At 39.2% G+C, this 27771-nt stretch overlaps 1 protein-coding gene across 25 annotated transcripts in view; it reads right to left on the bottom strand.

Moving 5' to 3' along the window:
• The window catches only part of DST (dystonin), a 489979-nt gene that overhangs the window by 71883 nt on the left and 390325 nt on the right, over window positions 1-27771 (bottom strand). For 22 of the 25 annotated variants that reach the window (XM_060235329.1, XM_060235262.1, XM_060235226.1 and 19 more), the window contains 15 exons: window positions 27492-27653; window positions 26784-26954; window positions 22771-22937; window positions 18613-18772; window positions 18068-18394; window positions 17761-17845; window positions 13921-14162; window positions 12468-12674; window positions 10225-10344; window positions 9991-10098; window positions 7747-7965; window positions 6686-6889; window positions 4725-4956; window positions 3602-3828; window positions 1843-1965 (listed from right to left, as the gene is read on the bottom strand). In XM_060235329.1, coding sequence (XP_060091312.1) covers window positions 1843-1965; window positions 3602-3828; window positions 4725-4956; window positions 6686-6889; window positions 7747-7965; window positions 9991-10098; window positions 10225-10344; window positions 12468-12674; window positions 13921-14162; window positions 17761-17845; window positions 18068-18394; window positions 18613-18772; window positions 22771-22937; window positions 26784-26954; window positions 27492-27653 — 2754 coding nt within the window. The remainder of the gene's footprint in view (window positions 1-1842; window positions 1966-3601; window positions 3829-4724; window positions 4957-6685; window positions 6890-7746; window positions 7966-9990; window positions 10099-10224; window positions 10345-12467; window positions 12675-13920; window positions 14163-17760; window positions 17846-18067; window positions 18395-18612; window positions 18773-22770; window positions 22938-26783; window positions 26955-27491; window positions 27654-27771) is intronic. The other 3 variants (XM_060235290.1, XM_060235276.1, XM_060235351.1) reach the window with 1 other exon arrangement.

A 27771-nucleotide genomic window follows, 5' to 3' on the forward strand; every position in this document is an offset into this window, starting at 1 on the left:
CCAGAGAAAACCCACACAGGAATAACTCTGAGGGGAAAAACGGGGGGAAAACAGGGCCCCGAAGGGCAAAGTCCAACAATTTCTTTTTTAAACAACACTAACTATCTTAACAACTAACTAACTGACTACATTAAGAAAAAACAACAAACAGGCTATATACAACTAGGAGAAATAATCCAAAGATTACTTTACCGACCGGGGACACGAAAGGAGATCCTCTCAGCGCAGCAGTCAGAAAGGAACTGGTGGGATCCTCGCGCTGGCAAGCATGCGTACTGGGATGCCTGCACATGCCCGCTAGTGGTGAGCACGAAAAAATCCCGGGCTTTTTAGGTACCAATTTGGAGATCGGCGCAGGCGCTCTATCCCATGAGTGTGAAGCACAGAGACCACAAAGAAGATCCAGAAATTTCTATAACTATTGACTAACAGAAAAAATGCTGCAAGAGGCTTACTAAAACCATCACTGGTTTAAAAAAAATCCAGCTACTTACTAAATAGAAATTTAACAAGGTAGGTAGATATCAGTAAAGATCAGCATCCCATCCACTTGGTGCTTTACTTTACTTTACTTGTGCTTTACTTACCTGACTTAACCTCAGGGCCATAGCTGCATGGTAGAGATTTACATGCAGAAGCTGCCAGGTGAAATCTCTTCTACTTTCAGCCAGATTCATTCCCTATTACCCTCAGCTAGTAAAAATCCCTGCTGGAAACTGCAAAGCTTGTGCTAGTGAGAGTAATTGACTGTTTGATTTTCTTGAGGTCATGTCACAGCTGATCTATGGCAACCCCATGGGTTTCAGAGGTGGTTTGACATTGCTTGCCTCCACATCATGACCCTGTTATTCCTTGGTGGACTCCCAAATTCTGACCAGGGCCTATCCTATTTACTTTCCAAGATCTGAAGAAACTGGGTTATCCTGGGCTATCCAGATTTGGTAGCCAAGTCTGTTCTGTGGGGCACTGAAGTCTATTAAAATTAGAAGCTGGCAGGATGGACATCCCAGAAGAAACTTTCTTTTCAGGTAATTTACAATGTCTTCCTAAGCAGTTATACCTTTCTAAGTCTACTGAAGTTGATGTGCTTAGAAAGGTGTTACTTTGCTTAGGATAGCATGTTTATGTTACTCTACAGAAAAAAATCACTTTCAGAACATGTATGAGCAGTAAGATGAGGAACAGATGAGGAAGCTTGTACAGCTTCTTTTCTTCATTTTACATCTAAGGTATTCTATTTAGTCGTTTTCCCAGACCAAACAGTACATATTACAGGATGCAGAAAGACTAGTGATTGTGCACAACACCTAGATTCACTCTGGATCTCACTGCATATACTGGTTCCAAGGAATAAACATTGTTAGAATATGGCCCTTATCAGCCATGCTTTGCTTAGTTTTCAGAATCTAGATGATCAGTATATTCAGATTAGGTAGAGTTCAAAGATAAAGTTTTATTTTGTTGAAGTTTTTTTCTCTGCTCTAAAGCTCTCAAGCTTAGTTCATTTAAGGCTTGTGGTCTTGCTTCTTAAATTATTCCTTATCAGTTAGCTATAAGAAATCTCCCCCATGTATATGCTGTCTAGGTTAATCAGTAAGGGAGGTAAATTTGTGGTGTAGCATTGAATATTGGATGATTCCACATGTCTGGGCAAGGGGTTCGTGTGTATGCTTTCAAGTCTGGAGCTATATGAGAAGTTACAAAATTGAATCTGTACAACCTTTGTGCTTGACTCCAAAGAGAGTCTTGATTTCATGACAAATTTTGGCCTTACACATCATATACCACTTTTTTTTTGTCTGAACCACTTCAAAAAATGCCAGCTATTTATATGGCGCTTACCTCATCTATGCTTTTGTTGACTAATGGTTTGTCAGGTTCTCCACATGCAGCTATGAGTTCAGAGCCGAGGCTGACAACTGCATCTAGTTCTTCTTGTAACCCATCTACCTCTTCTTTGATACTCTAAAAGAAAAAAAGACAAAAAGTTAAGCTTCTGATGTTATTAAATGAAATAAACAGGATTACCAACCCACAGTAAATTACAATAAAAAGATTTGTTATTTTCTAGGATTACTTAACCAACTCCATGTGAAGCTCTGACCACATGACATCTAGTTATAGAGAAGGAGGAGGATGAGACATAAAGTTTCTTCTGGACTGAAACTAAGTAATAGCAGAGCAGATGCTATTCACCTAACTGGGCAGGAGGCTTCTATGGTGGTAGTTTGAGCATTCCTCTATCTCAAAGAGTATTGGGAAGCCCTATGTAGCAATTTATTAACAGGAACATTCAGATGTCACAGACAACAGAGGTTAGTCATGAATACAAAGTTGTCATGCTACGTTCATTCCTCCCCCCCCCCCATCTACAAACCAGGATTCAATCATATTCTCTGTATAAAGGGAGAGGGATAAAGAAAGAGGGTGGAGGAGGGGAGAGGCAAAAACATGAGTATGGCAACAGTCTGTATTCATACCCAACACACGTCGTTTGCCATGATTTCTGAACACAGCCTAGACAGAGAAAGAGCTATGAACATAACTATCTACCTATCCACTTTATCTCTAAGAAGCTAAATGTGTAATTCTCCCTTCCCCATTTCACCTTCACAATAGTCCCATGAGGTAAGGTGGGCTAAGAGAAAGACTGACCACGAGGCCATCCAGTGAATTTTACAGAATTTTATTTTATTTTATTTATTTATTTGGGATTTATATCCCGCCCTTCCTACAAGTGGCTCAGTCAAGTCTCCTAGATCTTTGTTCAATACTTTATACTAATTCTTCTACACTCCTTTTAAAATATGTAGTAGCCAGGGCTTTTTTTGTAGAAAAAGCCCAGCAGGAACTCATTTGCATACTAAGCCACACACCCCTGACACCAAGCCAGCTGGAAATGTGTTCCTGTTCAAAAAAAGCCCTCGTAGCAGCCTATGTTCCTAAAGGTTTATCAGATTAAAGTAGTACAGTCTAGAGACAACTAACTTTAACAGGTGGCATAAAGAAACAACTGATATTTTAGAAATACAAGTCTAAAGATCTCAGCACACACACAATGTAGTTGTGCAGTTATCTGAGCATCACTAAAGGACTATCTTGAAAGGGAAAATTACACATAAATTTTCATCTTTCAATACTTGTTACATTAAATTATGTCTTGCATGTGCACAACAATAAAGAGAGAACAAATGCCACTAACAGAACCTTCACATAACTTTAACATGCAACTTTTTTCAGTTGAGGCAGCTCATGTGCTCAGCTGAGACTCGGAGTGATAACAGACTGAGTAGTGAAAATGCATGCATAACTTAAGGTGTGATAATGATTCACAGAAGTTTCTTCCTGTATTATCAACATATCTAATTTTCAACATGGTCAAATCTATGGATACTTAAATCTGGAAACTGGAGCCATCGACAGACAAAATAGATCTTTCTATAAACCTGGAAAAAATCCCCAGGTTTGTATAAAAATCTGAAATATGAAAAAGGACAAATGAAAGCATCAATGACTAGGAAGAAAGTCTCACTGATATAAACAGAGCTTATTCCTAAATACAAGAACTGGAGCCTTACAATAACAATTGCTTTTCACGTACCTCCGCTGATTCTTGTTGCTGCTTTACCACAGAAGGGTCAATCCCGGGACCTTCTAGCTCCCTGATAAAATCCTGAGTATCTTTAATAGTGACTACAAGAGCCATGTGATCACACCAGAACTTTTCTGCTAGCTCCATAACATCAAGCAGTTTGGCCTCCCTTTCCTCAGCCAGGGCATGGATGTCTTCCCAGATAAAAACCATTTGGTCCAGCTTGTCTTGAACCACTAAACAGGACAACACAATCAATCGTTACATCACCTGATAAATTAAGATCTTCTGTGAAACTGTTAATGAAAACTTTCACATGTGCTCATTTTGCAAACATTTTAAGGAACTCTAAAGGCCAAGCTACGTTTAGCATAACAGTCTGTGATAAGAATCCTCAGAGAGCCAGTTTGGTGTAGTGGTTAAGTGCATGGACTCTTATCAGGGAGAACCAGATTAGATTCCCCACTTCTCCACTTGCACCTGCTGGAATGGCCTTGGATCAGCCATAGCTTTCACAGGAGTTGTCCTTGAAAGGGCAGCAGCTGTAAGAGCTCTCTCAGCCCCACCTACCTCACAGGGTATCTGTTGTTGGGGGGGGGGAAGGCAAAGCAGATTGTGACCGCTCTGACACTCTAAGATTCAGAGTATAGGGTGGGATATAAATCCAATTTCTTCTTAGGTATTTTAAATTCAAAAGTATGCATTGGGTGAGGGGGGAAGAGGTAATCTAGAACAGGAGTGGAGCCATGATGCAGGGGGAGGCATTATCCTGATTCTTCTGCCACTGCAATTTACTGCACAGAGGAAAAATATAGATACTTGAGTGGTAACTCTATGATTCCCCTAAAAGACAAACAGAAGTAGTTTGTCAGTTCAGCATTTTTTAAAAAATCAGGAAATGCATAAATGGATCTCCCATAATCAAGTTTTGTTCTAGAAGCTGTCCTTTACCAACCTCAGGTAAACAACCATCAAACCATTTTTATACTGTATAATTTATCTGTTTTTCCAGAAGAAAAATAAAATAATTACTGGCTTGCAAGAGATTTTCTCCACCACCCCCCCCCTTGCCCCCAATATTCTACTGTGTTGTTTACCTCAACTATAAACAGGCATTCTCAATTTCACATACCTTTAGCGGACATATCTTTATCAGCACCTTCTGAACGTGAAATCATTTCCTCCCCTCTCTGTTTCAGTGTTTCATACACTGGCTGAAGTTTTTCCAGATCCATGGACACATTCTTATTTTCACTGATTTGTTCTTTAATCTTCTCAACCTCTGCTGAGATTGAAGGTGGCTGCCTTAAACGCTCAACGATGCGTTCCAGGCTCTCAGTGGTTGAATCTATCTTGTCATGGAACTGTGCAGACAAATGGAAGTGGGGTGAGTAATATTAGACCAGCCATGGCAAAAGATATTGCTGAATTAAGGTGCTTGAAACATCCTCAATTGTATATGTATATGTACATAAGAGGGTTTTTTATTTACAGCTGGTCACCAAACACTGACAGATTTATGCTGTAAAAGAAATGAATGTTAGTTCAAGCAGCAGAAGTTTAATGCATCTCAATCCATGTGTCTGGATAACATCCTTCTGTAACTCAGCTAACAATGCAATTCTGAGTAGAGGTATACCTTTCAAGGCCACTGACTTAAATGGACTTTGAAGCATATAACTCTGTTTAGGACTGAACTGCAAGAAGCCTTGAAAACCTGACCAGTTCCATTTTATTTTTGCATCATGCATTAATAGTCTCCTGGATGTGACTTTTCTAAACGGGAAAACATAATGCATTTTTTCTTTCACCTAGATTTGGTCCTAAAGGAAATACCTTCAGCTATTTTAAAGATTCATATACAGTAAAAGTTTTGTTATTTGGTGCTCATGAGGAAATGGGGTAGCCAAGGAATCAAATGTGCTGGATACTCAAGATTGCTCTGTACCAGCCTGCACCATGAGGAACCTGAAACAGCCAAACCATGCCCCACTGGAAATGTCATGTGACAGCTCCATGTCTGGCAAGGCTTTTACCCACATGCCATGGAGCTGTTGTAAACAGTCAGAAGAGAAGCAGGATGGCTGTCTGGGAGCAGACCTTGCGAAGAAGCTAATTTAAACTGAGTACCTTTTTGTCATTTTCAATGGGATGATAGAGAACTGTCTTTTAAGTATAAAGAAAGAAGGAGAATTTACTGCAGCTACACAATACATGCCATTTGGAAACATGTTTTTTTTTTTAAAAAAATATTTAAATATAAGACATCAACATTTAGAAAACACTGCTTAGCAGCAGAGTTTACTGATTTTGTGGCTGTATTCAGATGTCACGAATAAAACTCCCTGGGCTTATATGACTGTAACTTTGTTTAGAACTGCCCTGTCAAACAGCTGCACTAAAACACTGTGCTTTAGTCAAGTGGGGTTGGACTGGCCCCATCCTCCCTCAAACATTCTTTAACAAACAAACATGATAGCTTCAACTATCAAGGGATTTCTGGAAATGTAAATCTAGTGTTACCAGGTAGGGTGAAAAGGACAGTGATAATCCACTGTTAAACACAGAGCTAGTTTAGTTGAGTTCACAAAGATATCAGTAATGAGCACTAAATGAAATCTTCCAAAGTCTTGTATCGGTGAAAGAACGGAGGAAAGAACCCTGCTTAGAAGTGCTCATGATTCTGTTTGATGGACAAACATGAATACGATGGATAAGCTTGCTATCTTAACACCTTAGCTTTGACCTCTGTAGGAAGAAGGTCATCAGCTTTCTGGACTCCTAATTCCCCAATAATACCAATTAATAAATCAAGTTGGAAAGAACAGTAAAATTCACTTATTTACCAGAGTTATTTCCCAAATAATTTCTTTGAGCTAGTCTGTTTCTGTTTTTATTTTAAGAGGTCAGATTTATCAATAGAAAATGTCCAATCCACTGACAAATAGGACAATCAAAATAATGGCCTAAGCATTCCTTTTCATTCTCATTTGGTAGGTTATATTTCTGATAATCCTGCCATATACCTTGAGTATACTAAGATAACATCCCCAGGTGAGGGAATTGAATTGGTTGTCTGATAAAGAGTGTTACCTGGGTAGATTGAGAAATGGCTTCATCCAAGGTCTGAGCTCGCTTTTTGACATCTTCCTTAATTTGACTGTAAAGGGCATCAGCTGCTATATATTTCTCTTGGATTGAAAATCCTTCTTCTGGGCTCAGCTCCAGAAGCTGAGGTCCAGTTTTGTTCATCTTATCTATATGAGGTTTGTGTTCTGCAATCAACTCTCGTAGTTGCTATGGCAAAGGAAAACACTTATCAGTATCCTAGCCTTACACTGCCACATTACAGCTGTCTGCATGCCAACCAAATCCAGCTGGCAAAGAAGTTTACACAAATATCCTGCATACCAAGACAAAATATAAGTCATGTTGAATACAGCCAAAGGCTTCTTTGTGATTTCGGTGTTTCTCACTATGAACAAAACCAATCCACACATTGTGGAGTACATGGGTATATCCAAAGGTCTCCACCCTGTGTAACAGCCAGAATAAAACTGCAGATCCTCTTCGATTGCTGGATGTTGGGTGCCTGACCTGGATCAGGATCACAAGTGAAGAAAAGGTTCCAGCCTCCCTGCTGTATCACTGGGTGTCACATAGCACATGCATACACAGAGACCACTTCAGGTCATGAAAATATCATAGGGGAGAAAAGGCTGAAGTCTCTTCTCCATGTGCACCATGGTACCAATCCTAATCTGGCACTGCACACATGGGAAATGAGGAGAACCCACAACTCATGTCTGAACATGTACTTTGCAATGTGTGTATTGGAAAATTCTGTCTGCTAGAAAATCAGAAAAGCAGGTTCTTGTACTTAAGTTTAAAAGTGACTGCACAACAGCATCCATTTTGAACCATAGTATTTTTTTATCAATCTGAAAGATATTGTATGGTCCCACGTTTTATGTAATTACTGTTGCAGCCTCCATTTGTTTGCTTTACTACAATTAAGCACTAGGGAGATATCTGTACTCATATCTGTACAATCTGACAACTTTTGCTTAATACTAAACTATTGCTCTAGTAGGACAATACATTGAACTCTTATTATTATGTGTTTACTCTTATTTTGCTTCCTTCATGCTTACCCTATGTTCTTCTTGCTGCTGCTTCAGAGTCTCATATTCAAGGGCTGGTGCTGGAAGCTGTGAGATAATCATTCTTGTTTCAGTCAGCCATGGCCAAATCTCTTCATATGTCTCCCAGAACTGGCTAACCAGAGACTGTGCACGTTCTAGCTGGAGGTTCCTTTTAGAGTTCATCTGACAGAGCGTATCATATTTCTGTAAGAGGCCTTCCAGTTTCTTCTGTTAAAGAAATGGTCAACAGACAACAGTACTTATGTCTTGTCTGAAAGCATTTAGAAGAAAATAAGAGTTCCAAAATGGCACACCACCCTCAGCCAGCTCCTTTTCAACCCAACCCAGGGTTTCAGGTCTCCCTCCCACCATGTGGGGGGCTAGCTCCTTGGAGGCAGGCTCTGGGAAGCCACTTGATAGCTTCCTGGCTTACAGCAAAGCCAGATCCATCACCCAAACTTCTCCTTGCTTCCATCAGGCACAAATTGACTCCCTAGTCAAATGGCTGGGAGCCTGTCCTCCTCCTGAATAAGACCAGTGGTCCATCCATCCATTCCATCCATCCTGCTGGTGAGATGCTCTCATCCAAGCAAGCACAGTATTAGGATGACACTCACATATCTCTCAGCATCTTGTAACCAGGGGTACACTGCCTAAGAACCCAGAGGTTCATTTTAACCATTATAACTACTTGCTTTTTTATACATCCATCTTCCATTAATTTGTCTAGCCTTTCCTCCTTTAAATCCACATTTTCTGGCAAGGTATTATGTAAATTAACAATGTGCTACATGAAGAAGTACTTCCTTTTGTCTCTCTTGGCAAAATCTGTCTAGTCTTTTGCTTTGTCAACATTTTAGTCAGTTTATTTTGCCTATTCTGGCTAGAATTAAAGTCATCTAAGCTAGATACTATCACCAGATCTTGTGTCAGTGGGTTACACATATTAACTATGTGGTGTTGTGAAGAAGTCCTCCTCAAACATTTTTCTAGATATCCATACCCCACTATGAAGTCATACAAATCTAAATCCCCCCCCTGAAGATAATGGTGTGGATTGGGCATATTTCTACTAACTATAGAATAACAATTTGGCATACATTTTTCCAATGCCATAATCAGACACTGTACATTCTGTCTCATACCTACAGAATGTACAGTGAAGTATGCCTATCATGATAGAGACTTTGTATCTTAGCTACTGTTTCCTTTTAAAATATGGTACAGATTCTTCTATCATGGGAAAGATTATTGTACCTTAACTAATGTCTCATTATAAAATATAATCTTCCTCCTCATTGCTTTCTTCTTCCATACATGTATGTATTAGCAATTTAATCCCATTAGACTAGCACAGAGAAAGAAATCTGGCAAAACAGCTAGAAACATAACTGGTAATTATAACCTACTCGGAAGTAATCTTATCTGAGCTAACAGGTAGGTCAGATAAAAAACAAAACAAATTCTGCCTGACCCTATTCCCAGAGAAAGCCTGAGTATTTACATAGATACCAGATATAGGGAACGCACTTGGAAACACTGTAACTATAAATTTACAATTATATCCTATTCCATCTTCCTCGTTGTTTTGGGCTCACAGGCTCAAGGGGGAGGGACATAAGGAGAAGCAGGTGGGTCTCAGCTGAGGCTCACAGGGTAATGCAGCATGGGTAATATATGCCAGAAGTCCATTACAAGCAACAGAAAGTATGTATATTGAAAAGAAGGTGTTCAAGCATAGACAAAAATAAAGACAGAGCTTTTCAACCCAAAATGCCACTACCAGTCCATGTACTGACAATGCTGACCAACCCTAAGGAAGGTACTTCCTGAAGATCATCTCTTTGGTCAGCTATCAGCTCTTAAGAGAGGAAATGAAAGCTTTGGCTAGTGAGTGTGCAGTCCTTTGAAATATGAAATAATGTGTTTTGTTTCTGGATTTTAAAAGGTCAGGGCTGAGGAATGATACCATGCTATCCGAGAAAGGGTGACACTTCTGGTATTTTCCTTGATTTATCAGGGCATTCTGGTATGGACTTATTCCAGACCTGTGGGATGCTGTTGCTATTTATAGACTGGAAGGTGGGGGGGACAAAGCCATCTGGGGCCTTCCTATTCCAGAAAGAAGAATATAGGTAGAGTCAACCACTGTGGTGGCTTACATTTTTCAAAGCATTTTCAAAGGTCTTTTGCAGATCAAAAAAAACCTGGAGACAGAGACTAACATTACTAAGAAAGTAAGCACCCTGTTACCTTCATTGCTTCTTTTTCCTCTTCTGTGCATGTCTTCATAATCTCATCACCAGACGCAACAAGTTCATCTATCATATCCTTATGTTTTAAAATCTTCATAGTAAAGGCCTGATGACACAATAGAATGTTGTGATATTAAGAATATGAAGATACAGAGGAAAAACATTTTCTGTAAGGGTCTGACAATCAAATCATGGCAGACTGACTAACATGTAACAGATGGAACTATGTTACCTTTTGAACTTGTAGCTGAGTAGAGGTCTGTTCACGTTCAAGCCTAATATCACCCAGAGACAGCAGTTTCTTCTCTGTTTCCGCAACCCATGCCAATTCAGCATCAGCCGCAAGATCAAACTAAAGAAAGCACACAGCAGTAAAAAGAATCATTTGCAAACAGAACCCCCATCAATTGTGTGACAACTTGTATTCAAAGAAAAATAGATAGCTGGCAAAACCAACTTGGAAAGCTGATATATAGGGATTGTGGTACTTAGAACGGTTGGAAACTCTAGAATAAAATGAAACCTCCTTCCAAGCAAACCTGTTTAGGATTGCTCCCTTTGGGTAACAGTGTTGTCTGAGGTACTAGAAAGCTAGTTTGAGGTCTCTGAGGCCTAGTCCAAAGCCTTGAGAAGCTCTTCTTAAGGTCCTTGGGTAATCTTTTTTCATGTAAGTAAACTTCAGGACTCTCAGTAACACTGAGAAATATAATAAAATCACCTTGTTTTGGAAAAGACGCAGAGAGATAAGAAGACTTGAAACAACTTACTATTGAAGGTTAAAGCATAAAATGCCAAAAATCAAATAAGTGGATTCTAGGTAAATCAGCCCTGATCTGGAAAGCCCAGGCTAGCCTGATCATATCTTGGAAGCTAAGCAGAGTCAGCCGTGTCTACCAAGGAATGGGAGACTACTAAGTAATGGAGGAAGGCAATAGCAAATCACCTCTGAAAGTCTCTTGCCTGCGGGGTTGCCATGAAAGTAAGCTGGGACGACAGGGGAAAAAAAAAAGCCTGAGTTCTCCCTAGAAGCTAAAACATGGACTCAGTGATTACACTGAGGCTATTGTACTTTGGTCACATTCTGAGATGACCAGAGTCATTGAAAAAGACAATAATGCTAGGAAAAGTCAAAGGCAGCAAGGAAAGCAGAAAACCCAACATGAAATGGATTGATGCTATAAAGGAAACCATAGCCCTCAGTTTGCAAGACCATTAATAATAGCACATGTTGGAGGACTTTAATTCATAGAGTTCCCAGCAGTCAGAGGCAACTTGATGGCATTTCACACACACATACCCCAAACTAAAAAGTCATTGAACTTTATCTTTTAATCCCAACAAGCTGGGTAAGGTGATAGTTTGTAGTGAACCAGCTTGTATATGTGGTGGTATATGCAAACTTCGCAATTACAAAAACTTCTTCATTAAGCCTATTTAATTCAACAATGTTCATTCACCAAAATAAGCTGGCCCTATTATCTCCTGAGCCAGTTCAAGAAATATTACCTCCAGGGAAGGCGTTCATCTCTGTGGTGTGTCTATCTGACCTTCCACGGCAACTGTTATGGATGTTTTTAATATATATTTTTACTATTTTGAGTAAAACAGGAAGCTGGGCTAGAAGAATGACGAGTCTGAGCCAGCAGAGCTACTCTTATGCTGTTATTCAGACAGCACATTCACTTTAAAGTGAAATCTAACTGATCAGCTGTCAGATTTTATTCTTTAATTCTGAATCATAGCTTAAAAATAAAGCATGAGGGCCTGACATTTCTCCATGTCCCTCATGACTAATTCCTCATCACACTGTTAATATATTTGAAAGAGACCACAAACACACACTGCCGTCTCACATTTATAATCAGAGCAAGTTTATTCTAAGTTTTTAAAGAGAAGTATATGAACTGAGTCACATTGACTAAAGGACCAATAAATGAAATGTTTTAAAAAATTAAAAATGAACTTTAACGAAGTACCAGTGTGAACATACTGTCTTTTTAAATCCTAATGGCCACTGAAAATAACATTTGCCTTTCTAGAGAAACTGCACCCTCTGACCATTGTTTGCATCTCCATTTCAAGAAACTGTTTACACAAGCTGGTATTTGACCTACATAGTAGTGCAGATAGCAAAAGTTATGAGGTTTGAGTTTACAACCCTTTCTCTGGCGGAATTCCTATGGCGAGCACCGCAGGATGTCACTTATAACGCAACTCAATAAGAGGCTGATCCATAATCTCTATTTCAACAAAGTGGCAGATGGCTTCAACAATGTCTTGATTTGCTTTGGTCTGGACTCCATGTCTAAAAATGACAACCATGGTCTTTTCAAGCAGCTCCGGTTCTTGTGTAACTATAGCAAAGGCATTCTACTGACACAAACTTCAAGCTTGAATTCAGATTCCCAAAGATTATTTGTCATCCCATATCAAATAGAGAATTAAACTATGTTTAAAAATTTGTTTTGTTTTTACCTGTTGTGATCTTAGTATGGCAGCATCAATCTCTTCCACTTTTTGGGTTATAGTGTCACTCACTGATTTGTACCGTTCATTGTCTTCTGTGACCATTCTGTCAATCCCTTCCCTTGCTCTCCATGGCACTAGTTCCAGCAAACCACTGCTGACTTCATTGAGTGTGTTCAGTAAGCTTCTATTCTGTTTTGCTTCTTTTTTCAGCTCCTGAACATAAAAAGAACATTTAAAATGCAAAGTGTCTTAAAGTCTGGTAGACAAAAATGGGTTTAATTTAATTTAGCTGCATATTATAGTTTTTTGGATATAGGTGTTCATAACTTTCTATTAGTCGATCATTTATGGGCTACTTAGCTCACTGAGTCTTAGACAAGATATGATATGCATTTTATTTATAATCTGCGTGACTCAGTAACAATCTAGGCTGTACAATTGTGTCTTCTATCATGTATTGTGTTACATTGCACTGTATGTATGAAAAATGAATATATATATTTTAAAAGAACACTGAAAATGCCTGTCCTGACATGGATCCACACAGAGAACCCAAAGATTCATGTTTGTCCCCCACCTAGTCTTTAACTAAACAAAGAGGAAAGAGTTGGAGTATTTTGCATGCAAACTACAGCTATAAACAGCACTCTCATTTCAGCTGAATAATCTTTGCTTTTATTACTGTAGGTCATTTGACAGAGAAACAGGTGATTCCTGAAGGGAAGTTTTGACAGAATACAAATTAAACACATTCCCACAGTCTGCAGGGCAGACTACCATTCTTTGGAGGTGAAAGAATTGCCAGTCATTAATCAAGCAAACAAAAGGAATAAACATTTGTGACACCCCGATTTCCCCCTCCCCCTTGTTGCATAAATCAGCTGAACAACAAAGTGAGCACCAGTGAATTTCTGAGGTAATACCAAGTTACTTTCAAGCAAATATCTAAAAATTAACAGAACAAAAATCTTTGGCATGTAGATTTATATTTTCTTTAACTGTGTTTATTTAAAACTGTGGGTAGCATGGTCTGGTCCTGGATAAATTCAAGACTAAACTGCAACAGTATTTCAGATATTCATTTTCAGAGTATTCCTTGCAGTTAGCATTTTATACCATATAAAAATTACAACAAGATTATCAACATTGATCAAATGATTACACCCTACATGTGTAAGCAAAGGACTTATGGCATCACATATGGCTTTGACATCACATCTGGCCCATTCAATATATGCTGAGAGGACCCAGGATATCAACCACTTTTACCAGAGCTTCATCAGTCCAGAGTTAAGGACTGCCCTATCAATCACATAACTACTTTCAGGAATGAAAATATATTTATCTTCTATTTTAACCACAGACTAGGTTAAACCACAGACTATTCATTTAGAAATCTGCACAATATGCCACTTAATGGTTAAACATCTCTTTACAGGAAATCAGTGTTTATACCCACTCTTTGTCTGTCTTGTGCCTGATTTAACTCTTTGCCTTTGGAGATCTGAGTTTCATATGAAAGTAATTCTGCTTCAACTTTGTCAAGCCAAGTGCAGAGTTCCTCGTGAGCTGACTGCAGCTGCCCAGAAAGTTGCAGAGCCTGCTCTAAAGTCTTGGATACATCAGAACTCAACTTAGTGATGTCTTTGTATCTTGCTTTAATGCCTTCCAATTTATCCTGGATTATGACAACTTCATCACCTGTAATTTAAAATAGATGTTAATTCCACAAGTAAAAAACCTATCTAATTTCAAGACTTTCAATGCTTGTATGGACTTTCACTGTTTCCTCTTTCATTTCAGTGGAGAACACTGACACACATCCACAAGCCTCAGCATACACTGATTAGTTACCCCCATTCAAGAAGAAGGGAAACCCTATGAGTTTACCTAACTATACACAGATGCCTGGATCAAGACGAAATGAAGGTTGTGGCAGGTCAACTGGCCCAAATTTTCCACAAACTTTCAAGTTGTTCATGGAAGTTCATGAACAGGTACTTTTCCAGACAGACTTTCTCTGCTCAATCTAAATATTTACCAAACTTCAAAGCAACAGGAGGGTAAGAACTTGGAGGGCATGTAGAGGAGCATCCTGGAGAGGTCTCCTGGGACTTTGATGTTTCTAGCATGCACAAGCTCTGCTCTATACACTCCTGAACCCATGCCTGTCATTTTCCCAGGAAGTACTATCTTGGGGGAACCTTTGGAGGGGGGGACATAACTTGGACCCTATAAATCCAATCCTCACCAAATTTGGAGGGTTGGTAGAGGGGAGTTACCTAAAGACCCCTGCGAGTTTGGCATCTCTAGCCTGCACAGGATCCATTGTACACACTCCTGAACTGGTGCCTGTCAAAATGGCTGCCTGTCATTTCCCTAGAAAGCATTTCCTGAAGATACCTTCTTTGAGGGTCTGTAACTCAGACCCTGTAAATTCACTCCTCGCCAAACTTGAAGGCAGGTAGGAGAGAATCAGCTGGAGATCCCTGTGAGTCTCTAGCACATGGGGGGACATTCTGCTGTGTCACTGAACCCATTCAGTGGCTAAAAGTTCATGAGGGTTCACGGTTTGCAAACTGGGCATGTCACTAACCAAACCACTATTTCCCGGCTTGTTCCCATCCCTATTTATGGCATTATACCCCACTGAAGTCTCTCCCCAAACTCCGCCTTTATCAGGTTCCAGCAGCAAAATCTTCAGGTACTTCCCAGCTGGCAAGCCTAACCAAGGCACATTTCTAATTTCAAAATCTGAATATGCTGTGATCTTGTACAAGGTCTTTTGTTTTTTTAAAAATATTCAATTTGTTGAAGTTAGAGTTAATAACCTGTGTTGTATTAATACAAATCCTATGAGTCTCATTTATTTATTAACTATTTTTCATTGGCCTGAGAACTTCTGATAGTAATAACAGGGGACTTCTCTTGTTCATGTCTCCTTTAAATTCATTGGGATTTACAGACTTCCTGGTGAACTACAGTGCATTCATTTCAGAAATAAAAATGTTGTTGCTTTAGAAAGAATATATCAGCGATGGCCAACGGTAGCTCTCCAGATGTTTTTTGCCTACAACTCCCATCAGCCCCAGTCAGCATGGCCAATGGCTGGGGTTGATGGGAGTTGTAGGCAAAAAACATCTGGAGAGCTACCATTGGCCACCCCTGGAATATATGTATTTTTAAAAGAATGATAATTTAAGTCAATGTAATAAATTAAGGACCTGGCTTCAAAATGGGCCTTCCCTATGGACATCATTGGCTCAAAATTTCAATGTTCTTGTTCTGCCAAGAATATCCCGCAACTTTACATAATCTCCTAGCCTATACCATGGTTCTAGTGGTCATAAAAAAGCATCCTAGGCTGATTGAACCTCATTAGGTGTGCTATGGAAGCTTGCTATCTGGCCTCAGGCCAATCACATACACTCAGCCTAGCCTACTTCACTAGGTTACTATGAGGATAAAATGTGGGAGAACAATGTAAGCAGTTTTGGATCTCCACTGGGGAGAAAGGTGGGGTATTCACATGAAGTAAATAAATAAATTTATATTACATTGCATGTTATCCTAACACAACATGTTCAAAGATTTTGTAGCATGCAAATTAATTTAAATTTAATTAGTCAATTAATCTCTTAAATTCCTGATAGTTACTGAGTTGTCAGCACCAATTACAAACAAGAATACACATTTTTATCTATTCATAGTCCTGTCTGAACTATCATTAAGAAAGACCACATGAAAACTGCACAGTTCACTACACTGTTCACCTTTCAGTGAACAATGCAAATTCTGTTTCTGAACCATTTCTCCTCTCTCTTGTCTCCCTGCCTCTCGGTCCCAAATTACGTATATCTTGGAGAGTTCATGGAGCTAGCGATTGGAAAGTTTAGGAGTTGTTGGTCTGCAAACCAGACATGCTGTGTGAGCAATTGGAATGCAACCTTCCCACAGTACTGGTCTAGTGTGGGAGAAGCTGTCTCTCTTAAAGCAAAAGGGAAACTAATCCTTCAATTCACTTGTGAGCTTTACTGAGATCCACTACAATATTTTTCTACTTTCCCTCCCTCCAAAAGAAAGTGAAATACAAAGTCAGATAGAAGAGAGTTCATACTATTACAGCAAAAGCATCAGATATTTAAGTGAAAAACTATTTACTCCTTCCTTAAACTCCAAAGGCCACATGGGACAATTCCACATATCTGCCACTGATGCTCAAAAAAGAGGGAGAAAGGCCATAAATCAGTGTTAGAGCACATACTTCACATGTAGCAGGACCAACCCCTGCTAACAAAAGTGGGTTGGACTAGATGGATCAATAATCTGACTCAGTATGATAACTTCATATGATCACAAATAAAATGTGTTTACTGATGATGACGCTTGAAAACAATAATCAGTGTTACCTGAACCATTCAAGGGATTCTCATCTACGAAAATAAATAGTCCATGCCTTCAGTGCAAAATGAGTACATGTACACACAGAAAGTTACTCATGTCATGGAAAGCAGTGCGATTTCTCAAATTAAATCCCCTTTAAAGCAGTAAGATTAAGTTTTCCTTACTAGTGTTAACACAGCAGGGTAGCTAAATTTGGATAGAGGAAATAGAGGATGGGATTTGAGGGGATGGATACCTTTTCAGAGATGACACTTTACATATTGAGGCACTTTGAAATCAAGACTTCAATGATAAGAGATGATCACAGGCTTTTACCATTCAATTGAAATCAATGGATCCTAAAATATTTATTGTTTCTAAAGCAACAACATTTATTTAATAGTTATGTAGCAATTTTCCTACATGTTCAAAAACCTTTTCCATACGTTAATTCAAAATACCTGAGTAAGGTGAGCCCGATAATCAATGATGGGTTGAAGCTGACAGATAATGTTTTTCCTAAGTTCACCCAAAGAGTTCATGGTTGAAATGAAATTTGAGTGGAGGACCTAATGTTCATAGCTCATGCTCTCAACCATTACATTATGACAAGCTTACAATGAACATCACTTTCTTTTTGACTGTTCCTTCATCTCCAGTATCTGACAAAATGGCTTTGTTATTCATGAAAGGTTATAACCCAGAAAATGTTATTGGTCTTTAAGGTGCTACTTGACTTGAATTTTGTTCTAGATTTGTAATAAACGCTGAAACGCTGGCATGAAATTGAAGCACTTTAAAAAAGATGAATGCTCATAAGGATTTAATAAGTGCTAACAGGCACAGAGATGTTCCTGCTGAATCACATGTCACATTGTCCTTGTTGCTGAATCACTGGTTCCCTTAAGACTCTCACCTGTAGTTTGCTTGAGGAGCTCCAAACCATTTTGTATCGCTTGATCAACATTCTGCTTTCTGAGTAGAATCTCTTCTTGAAGAACCTAGGAGATTTAAGAATTGTTTTACAGCTGTAGAAGTTGAAAATCTTTAAACTTTTTCTACCTGAACAGATGCTGGACTAGAAAATGAAGGAAATAATAATAATAATAATAATAATAATAATAATAATAATAATAATAATAATAATAATAATAATAATAATAATAATAATAATAAAAAAAAATAATAGCAACAGAAAATCAACAGAAAACAAATGCAAATACCAGCATTTCAGTGTGTTGTTTCACAAGCAAGTCAGTATTGTAGTCTCGGACTGCCAGTTTGCTCAACCTCTCATGGACTTCATTCAGCCAATTCATCAATTCAACTTCATCCTCTCCAAAAATCTGAGCGTTGCAATAAGCTTGCTGGAGCAGCTCAGCCCTACTGCTGCTTTTCTTCTGAATCTCAATATATCGGGCTTTGGATGAATCTAGTTTCTCCTGCACCAAATCTTTATCTTCCCTGGAGCTCAATGTCTTTAAAGCCTGACCAATACTAATAGCTTGCTGTAAATTTTTATTGCGAGTAATGACGTCATCCTCTAAGGCCTAAATGAAGTTTTAAAAATAGTAAAAAAGAAAAGAAAAGAAAAAAAAATATATAAACCAAAAATAAGCACAACTGAACACAAAAGGAAATAATATTATGAAATGATAGTAATAAAGAAATGTACAAACTCATTCATGCAAAAATTGGAATTTTCTCAATTTGCTGAACAATTAAGTAATAAACAATGGCCCAAATGAACAACACAAGAAGTTCTTACTTTATGTTGAGAAATCTGTTGTTGTAATTTGGAGGCCTGCGTTCCAATGGGCTCGGAATTTGAAAGCTTCTTCTCAGTGGTGGTTAGCCATTCAACCATGGGTTCTAAGGTTTCATGGAATTGCTGTGCTACAGCTGAGATACCTTCCAACTGTCGATTCCTATAACATGCCAAGACCAAAACACAAAACCAAACCAAACCCATTTGTTAGGATGTGAAATATCCAAAACTTAAGTCTTTGAGTCTGCTCTAATGCAATCAAAATGTAAATACAATTGGGAGTGGTGAGGAGTTTATCATTCAGAAATTAAATTCTGTGAATCAACAACAAACGCTAGTACTGCTTAAACTAGCAGAATGAACAGAACAAGCAGTCATAATATTTTATAGCAGGGGTGTCAAACATTTGCTATGAGGGCCAGATTTGACATAAATGAGACCTTGTCGGGCTGGGCCATGTGTATCCTAAAATGTAATGACAGGTAGTGGACATATAAACGTAAAATAAAACATGCTTAAAATATTAGCACCCTTGCAATATTTTGTTTTATAGTCTCTGATAAATGTCATCTCTTGCTGTGAATTATTGCATCAAAAACTGCAGACAATGTCTGTGCTGTACCAGTCTTGAATATGTGCTGTTCAGGTGTGCACACCTGTAAGTTGCAAACTTACTTTTGATTCATTGACATTCATTACAGACATCTCATGGTCAATGCTTTGAGCCTAAGATTCAGAGGAACACAAAGCAGTTGGGCATTGTGATGTGCTTGTCAACAAAACTATAATTTTAGAAAAATGACAACAACTAAAAAAAATACAACTTCCCCCCAAAAAACAACTACAAGAACAGAGAGCGAGTCATGTACAGTGGTCAGTGTCAGTCTACTATCTGGAAGTCTAAATTTAAGACCTCCAATCAAAGAAAAATGTGAAAGAAAAATTAAGGAAAATTTGCTGGGTAAACCTGGGGTGGAACACACTCTCAGCCTAATGCTGATATTTCTCTTCTAAATAGTTCACACGCTTTCCTATTGAGAAAGACTGGAGGACATGAGTACAGTGAAAAAGAGGAGAGGGACCCAGTTACACCCATAACAAGCCCAACAAAACTCTCTCTCTGTAGCAAGGCAACAAGCTCATACCTTTACTAAAACGTTGCTAGTTTTAAAAGCACCCTTTGTAGCTCTCCTGGTGGTGGGGACTATGCAAAGCAAGTTCTGGCTCTTTCTTTCCTTCCCTGGGACACGAGGAGGGGGAGGAGCCTCAGCCATTAATTAAAAGGAAAGAGAGGCTTGTCTCAGTGATTAACTGAGCCTGGCAAACTTAATCACCCAGCAGAGCTATGGAGCCAAGCTCCCTCATTGGCTGAGGTTGCTCCTCCCTCCTCTTCCCTTTGGGAAAAGGGAGGGGGGAGAGGGAAAGGTTGCTTTGCTGCCTGGCTTATCTGGGGAGAAACACAAAATGGCGACCGAAAAAAGCAGGCAAAAGAAAATGAAGCAGATGACAGTCGGTTGCTGGAGGGCCTGATTAGAGCCCTCTGCAGGCCTGATCTGGCCCGCGGGCCGTGTGTTTGACACACCTGTTTTACAGCTTTTGCTTAATGACAGTTTTATTACCCATATTGATTAGTCAAAAAGAACATGCTATATTAGCAGAAACACATCTAACTAAACCTCACTCATTCAAAGGACAGAATTTTAAATTAAAAGAAGCACACAGGGCTGCCGCTGAAATATTCTGTGTCACAAGTCTCAGCCTTCTCAGTAACATTTGGTTCAATTTAATCCATATTCTGATGTCACTGGCATGTATGTGTCTTTGCCCCCACCAGGGACAGCCAATGATAAGGAAAAACAAATCATAACAATGTTGGGACTTAAGTTTACTTGAACTACTCATTACAGAGAGGGAGAAAGGAATGCAACATAGAACTGGCATTTTTTGTTGGCAAGCCCATATTATTTGAAGTGTGTAGTACTGTTCAAGGTAATGAAACGTGAGTCACATAGAAGGAAAGCATAGCCACTGAGCTCATTCAAGTCTGAAAAAAATTAATATTTCCTGCCTCTGAAATACTGATAATTGCTTAATCCTAAATATCTTTATTTACATTTCTCCATAAATGTTAGCAGTAAATTTGATTGCCTAGAGAAGTGTGCTGCTATTATGAACAAATGCCAATATGCAAGAAAATGTCACCATTTGAAACCTACCTTTCTTGTTTTGTTTGTTACCATTTTTGTGTAGGATCTAAGAAATACTTACAGAAACAGAAGAAGAGGAGCAGGACAAAGAAGAGGTAATTTCTTCTTTCATCCTCCCTCTCCCCTCCATCCTGATCTAACAAAGGAGATATGCATGCAAAAACAGCACTCTCTGCATTTATCACTCTGCTGGATCAGAATCCAGGCAGTAAATCAGACAAAAATCCAAATGCTTGTGGATGCTGTCTATCTACAACAAATTGTATTCAATAGCACATTCAGATGCACATCCAAAATATGGATTGGAATGCACATCTAAGAGTCAAACTGCATGTTAAATGGAATTCTGCGTTTTGTGTGAGAGTGTTACATTTAGCTTTGAGAAAAACGCCAAGGCATAAACGCAGTACATGTATTATGCTCCAATTTCAGTAGGATGTTCATTTGAAGGGATGTTACAGGCTAAAACCTGTTCGGTTTCTTTAAGTGCAATTTGAATGTCATCCAACTTAGTCCCCACTCTCAATCCAGCACCTCAGGGATCCATCAATTTTGCATCCATATCTGGAGCTTCTTATTTGGATTGAGTTGCCTGGTTCCATGGAGTTGACTCCAGATACAGCTACTGCAGCCCTCTTATTGAGCCAGGAAATATTCTGCTAGGGCAGAAGGGCTGCAGTAGATGCCCTACAGTGGGGAAATGGATTCCTGAGGATATGTGCTTGAGAGCATGTATTTTCTTATACTAATTCTTCATGCACAATATATAAAGCTGCTTTAGACTGACTTGGATCTTTGGTTCCTTTGCCTTACTACTGTGTACTATCCAGACCAATGTTCCCTCTAAGGTTAGGTAGTGTGAGCTAGCTCACAGTATTTTTAGCATCCAGCTGTCTTAGATCAAGAAAAATGACCCCAGAGCAAACTAAGTAATTCAGTAGCTCGCTACTTTAACAACAGTAGTCACAAAGTAGATTTTTTGCTCACAAGACTCCTCAGCTTAGAGGGAGTATTGATCTATACTGGAATTGTGTCTCAAGCAGAGAATGGTCTTTCCCAGTATCTATGATCTGAGACTCTTTGAAGTGGAGAAGTCAGGTGCTAAACCCTACATGTGCTCTTCAACTGAGTTTTGGTGCCCTCCCCCAGGATATGATGGGTGGGAGATGCATAGAAAACATGAGGGCAGTGTGTAGTGAGGTCCTCAACACCTATTATGGAACTTTTTACCAAATCATCAAAATTTTCTTGTATACATCAGGAATTCCCCCCTCTTTCCCATCTGCCTGCAGAGAGTGGTTATGTGATTTCTTGGTGGTCGTGGTGGGGTAGTCATATCTTCTTTTCTAAAAGCCTCCTCTACTATCAATCAGTCTGCCACATGTTTTTCCCAAACCTTGCCCTCTTTAACCCCATTTGCAAAGATGAAGAAAGCGGCAACTGGAGACAGGGCTTTTTCAGTGCTGGTGCCTTGTCCCTGGATGCCCTTCTCCAACTTGATGGTCTCCTGACATCTAGCTACTTTACTATCCTTTAGGTGTCTTTATTCAAACTTTAACTTGATGGCTTCGTCTTTTTAGTGGTTTGTTTCATGGCTTGCTTCTAGCTGGGTACTGTTATACAGATAAACTGCTGAATACGCCTTTCTGCCCTAGCCGGCTTTTTTTTCAATGGCTTATTTTAATATTAGTATTTTTATGTTTATTGTTTTATCACTTATTGCTGTGCTGTCAGCCACCTCCTATAGAGGAGATATATGCATTTCCTAAATTAAAAAACAAATGTAATGATGCATTCCAAGTCATTTTCTCATTCAGCCTCAAATATGAATACTAATCTTATAATCAACAAAATGAAAATCTTTATACATCTGCAGATCATATAGTATTCCATACTGCATTTAGGCATGAGCCCTGATGCACTTGTAAGTGAACAAAAACCTTTCAAGTACCTGGCTTCTGCCTTATCGAGCAATGCATCCCATCTGCTATCTAGGAGGCTCAGCTGTTTCAAGATCTTCTCTTTATCGCCAGGCTCTGCTGACTCTGCAATTTTCTCCCCTTCACGCTTGATTAGTTCAACAGTGGGCCTGCGGTCATCCAACAATCTCTGGAGAAGCTGGAGACAAAATAATAAAAAATCAGATTGCCAGGAAATGACTGTATCACTACAAAGGTGTAAAAAGATGAAGATGCAGATTCTTCAAGGTTTTGTTTACTGGGGGAAAGGGCAAGTTTAAAGGAACAATTTCCCGAAATGGTAGCAAACCGTTATTGTGCCAATTTTACATAGCAACTGCCATCAACAATGTAAGCAATTTATGTTTACAACTAGCAAAGTAGGCTGATCTTAATGCAAACTGCAGAGACCCAACTTCTTTCCAGACATATTTTACTTAGATTTCTATTAGATACTAAAGTTCAGGGCAGGCAACAACCATACATAAAACCACATGTTGAACCTATTAAACTAAACATCAAAAACACTAACACTAACCCTAAACTACACTAGCCCCTTTCAAAATCAGTTTCTATCGGTTTAAAACATCTGTTTGAGTAGGGATCGGTAAGTAGAGGCTGTAGGGCCAAATCTGGACCCCAAAGGAATATCAGCCCCTGCTCCCAACTTGCCTTGCCTGAGACAAGAGGGCTATCTGGATGATGCGGAGGTGGGAATGTTCTGGTTAATCAGGATATTATTTATTTTATTTTTATTTTATTTTAATAGATTTTTATTTTTCCCTCCTCGCAAGCAGGTCCAGGGTAGATCACAACAAAAGAAAATATAATACAATAGTTAAAAATCCAATTGTTCAGTAATAAAAACAATTAAAACCATCTAATGTTGTAGCAGGTGACATCATGTACTAAGTTACCACAGTGTCAAAGCTGGAGCCAATTGGCCAGTAAGATGTAATCAAATTCAACTGGGCTGCCTAAGACAGAATACTTCAGCAAGGGAGGCCGATTAAGTTTGGACGCCTGCAGCCTCATCCAAAGGCCCAGTGGAACAGCTCTGTTTTGCAGGCCCTGCAGAACAGTAAGAGGTCCAGCAGGGCCCTGATCTCCAGCAGAAGCATGTTCTGGAGCCAGGACGGTAAAGGCTATGTCAATATTCAGCCATTTGAAAAAGCCAATGCACAGAAGGACAGTAATACAAAGTCTTCCCCAAACCTAGCTACCTAGCTATTGGTCTTGACATGATCGCTGTATGATCTACATAGCATGTAGGTGTGCATAACAGATCATGCATGGACATTCACCCACCAAATATGGCAGCAGATATTTAAGTATCTATGTGCAACATATGAATACTTTGGTAAATACATGGAAACAGACAAGACCACATCACAACGTTACCCAGTTTACAGAATGTGTGCTCAGCCCAATGATATTTTATTTAATTTTCAAAAAACTTCCCCATGAAGTTACATCTCCTAAGAGTGTTTCCTTATCCTTTTAAAGAATAAAAGCTTCAACTTGAGGACAACTGCAGATACTGCGTACAACCTGCAGAAAGAAAGCTTGACTTAACTATGCCATAAGTCCTTATAATGTGGTCTCAGATATTATTTTAACTTCCTTTGGATTATGCCCCAAACAAACTTTTAATATATATGAATTACAATATCATATATAATTTTATTGCACACAACTGCAGCTTTGGTTGCTCATCTCTGCAGACAGACTGAACATCTGCCTCAGTAAGCATGATGCATTCCTCTCCCTTGAGGGTTGTCTTTAATGATTCAGCCAACGTCCCCACATTCTACTTAGCTTTAGGAACTGGACTTGTTATTTCCGATGCAGTACATTCTACTTCTTAGTCTTTCACTAGCTTTTTATATACTTATTCATTTTAAAGAAGGGAATGATTATCAGTCTGGTCACCAAGTTGCATTGATCACAATGGCACATACACAACCATCTGCAGACTTCACAGAGCAGGACTTTCTTGCTTCCCTGTTTTGCTGCAGTCCACAAAATTTCATCCCTCAGAAGGTAAAATGGAAGTCTATCGCAAAATAGAAGAACTGGCAGATATTGCCACCCCTCTCCTACAAGCGGAAATGATGTTCCATCAGAGGAACAGTGTGGTTGGATACATGCCACTGATTCCACTACTGCTGATTTAGCATTTGATATATGAGCATTCAAAAAGAGAGAAGATAACTCTGTGTCACAAATAATGATGGCAAAAACATGGTGAGAGGGTGTCAGTTACAATGTTCCACCAGGCCTTCAACTGAGGACAGCAATGGTTGCCATCTTGGCTGGCACCCTTCTCCGCTCACTATATTTGCTTTGCCTCTTTCTCCCACCTGTGAAGTAGCCAGCAGTATGAATTGGGACTAATTATCACCATCTGATTTTAAAAAGTGTTATTATGTTACTAATATTTTTATTTATGTACGTGTTTAATGATATTGTACATCACCCAGAGCTATTGCAGGAATTGGGCAATTTATAAATTCAATAAATAATGGTTAAAATAAAAGAAAATTTTGCAAACTAAAAAAAACAAAAAAACAGCATAGAGGCCACAATGCTTTTATGGAATCTCCAGATTCACACAACCTTCTTATTTTATTTGATGAAATGACCCAATCCACAGGCACAAATCAGCAGACACACAACAGAAATGCTCAAAGTTTTCCCAAAAGCAAGAGATCTCCTTATGCTTAGGAGTGCAGGTCGATCTGAGTTCAGGACAATAACCATCTTTCAAATAATATAGATAGATTCCATCTCTAGAGCTCATACAGTTTTTGTAGTGTTGTATTAAAACACTTCAGTTTGCTTCCATTCACATTTCCTGCTTCAGTAGACACTTACTGAGATCCGATCATTTCATATAAACAAATGTACAGTTGCTGGGGACAGGACCAGGAATTCATGGATCACTATACTGAACCACAAGGGCTACATGTTCTAGATTTTAGAATGGTGAATGTTACTCAGCTCTGGAGAGATCCCCCCCACCCAAGACTAGTCACTGTCCTTCTGTGACTTCAATGGTCAACAGGCTGGGTATTTTCCTGGGCTATAGAGTGTCCATTTGTCTAACCCCTAGGTTCACAATTCCTAGCTTCTGATGCCTATTCTGCCCAGTGTCCAGTACTGGCACTAGGTTGTCATACCCTAAATCAAAGATAAGCTGGGAACCTGTGTCAAATTGTGAGGGTGGAACAATTTGGAAATCACTCTCACCCCCTAATTTCTCCAGAATTCTATACAATCTCAGGTGCTTGAGTAGACTGATTTCTTGACACACCCACTAGAAGAAGAAGAGATTGGATTTATACCCTGCCTTTCACCACTTGAAGTCTCAGAGTGGCTTACAATCTCCTTTCCCTCCCCGCAACAGACACCCTGTGAGGTAGGTGAGACTGAGAGAGCTCTAACAGAAACTGCTCTTGAGAGGAACAGCTCTGAGAAAACTTGGGGCTTACCCAAGATCACATCAGCAGTTGCATGTGGAGGAGTGGGGAATCAAACCTAGTTCTCCTGGGTAAGAGTCCAGGCACTTAACCATTACACTAAACTACCTTCTCCCCTCATAATTAATACTCAGCTACTCTCAACATTCTATGCTTCTGGGAGCATATTAAATCTTCATCAGGCATTACTTTCTTTGGTTGAATTATAAAGTCATACTATTGTGCATGATTTGGGAGTTCTTCTGGTGTGTAGAAACTTCTGCATGGGTGGCCTAGTTTCATTGCCTTTTGTGATTGGCATGGGGCATTGCCAATTTTTTATTAAATGCACTAAGTAAGATGCCTATCAGTTATTGTATGTTTGCCAGTTTTTGTCATTATTAATGGTACTGTCAAGTGCATCTTTAGCAATAACAGCCTGGGGTATGGATGGTGACAGGCCCAACAAATCTAATTCATATATTGCGACAGGTATTAGACTACATACATATACCATAAGGATTGCATAAATAACTTCCACTCACTTTTTGTTCCTGTATTTGAGCCTTTACAACTTTAAACTCAGCTGATGGAGGTTTCTGATTAGCCACAAGATCTTCCGTGTCGATGAGCCAACTGAGTATGGATTCAAGAGCATCTTGAAACCTCCCACAGTGGAGTAATGCTTCTTGCAATTGAGCTGCTCTTTGGGCAACCTTAAAAAACACAGACGTGAATAACATTCTTTCCCTACCATCCCCTCCAACCTGGAACATATATTATGCACAATAAAACAGGGCAGAAGAAAACATAACAATTTAAACCTAATATGCTTTGGTTCTTGTTGCTCTTCACTGATTCAGTGAGTGACATTTATGGCCCTTAGAAATACTCTAAAATTGAGGTCGGTACAGGTCATGAATGTTACAGGTGTCTGTATCTAAACAAGCTATAGCAGGGGTGGCCAATGGTAGCTCTCCAGATGTTTTTTTGCCTACAACTTCCATCATTCCCAACCATTGGCCATGCTGGCTGGGGCTGATGGGAGTTGTAGGCAAAAAACATCTGGAGAGTTACCGTTGGCCACCCCTGAGTATAGGTTCTCAAAGGGAAAAACAGATCAGCAAAGAAAACCCTCAGAGAGCCTGAATTCTTCACAGACAGCTTCCATATATCCATCTTCATCGGGATAGGATGTAAAATATTCCCCTTCCAGTCAGCAAGATATAAAAGTTGTAGGAATTATCCTTTACCTTTTTGTTGAGAGTTTTCCATCTCATGTTAACATCTTCAAGATCACGCTCAAGGTTATCAGTGCTTGTGTTTTTAGCAGCACTCTGAATAAGGCCTTGGCCCAACCAATTTACCTCCTGTTGCTTAACCTGCAGCGGATCAATCTCTTCTTTCTCAAATACCTACAAATTAAAGAAAAAGCAAATACACATTTTGACAGTCGTATGTGGAACACACTAAGCATAAACAACTAGAAGAATGGATATAGGTGGTGAAATCTAATAGCACATACTGAGATTA

The sequence above is a fragment of the Heteronotia binoei genome, chromosome 1 (genome assembly GCF_032191835.1).
Source record: "Heteronotia binoei isolate CCM8104 ecotype False Entrance Well chromosome 1, APGP_CSIRO_Hbin_v1, whole genome shotgun sequence".
In the NCBI taxonomy this organism is placed as follows: domain Eukaryota; kingdom Metazoa; phylum Chordata; class Lepidosauria; order Squamata; family Gekkonidae; genus Heteronotia; species Heteronotia binoei.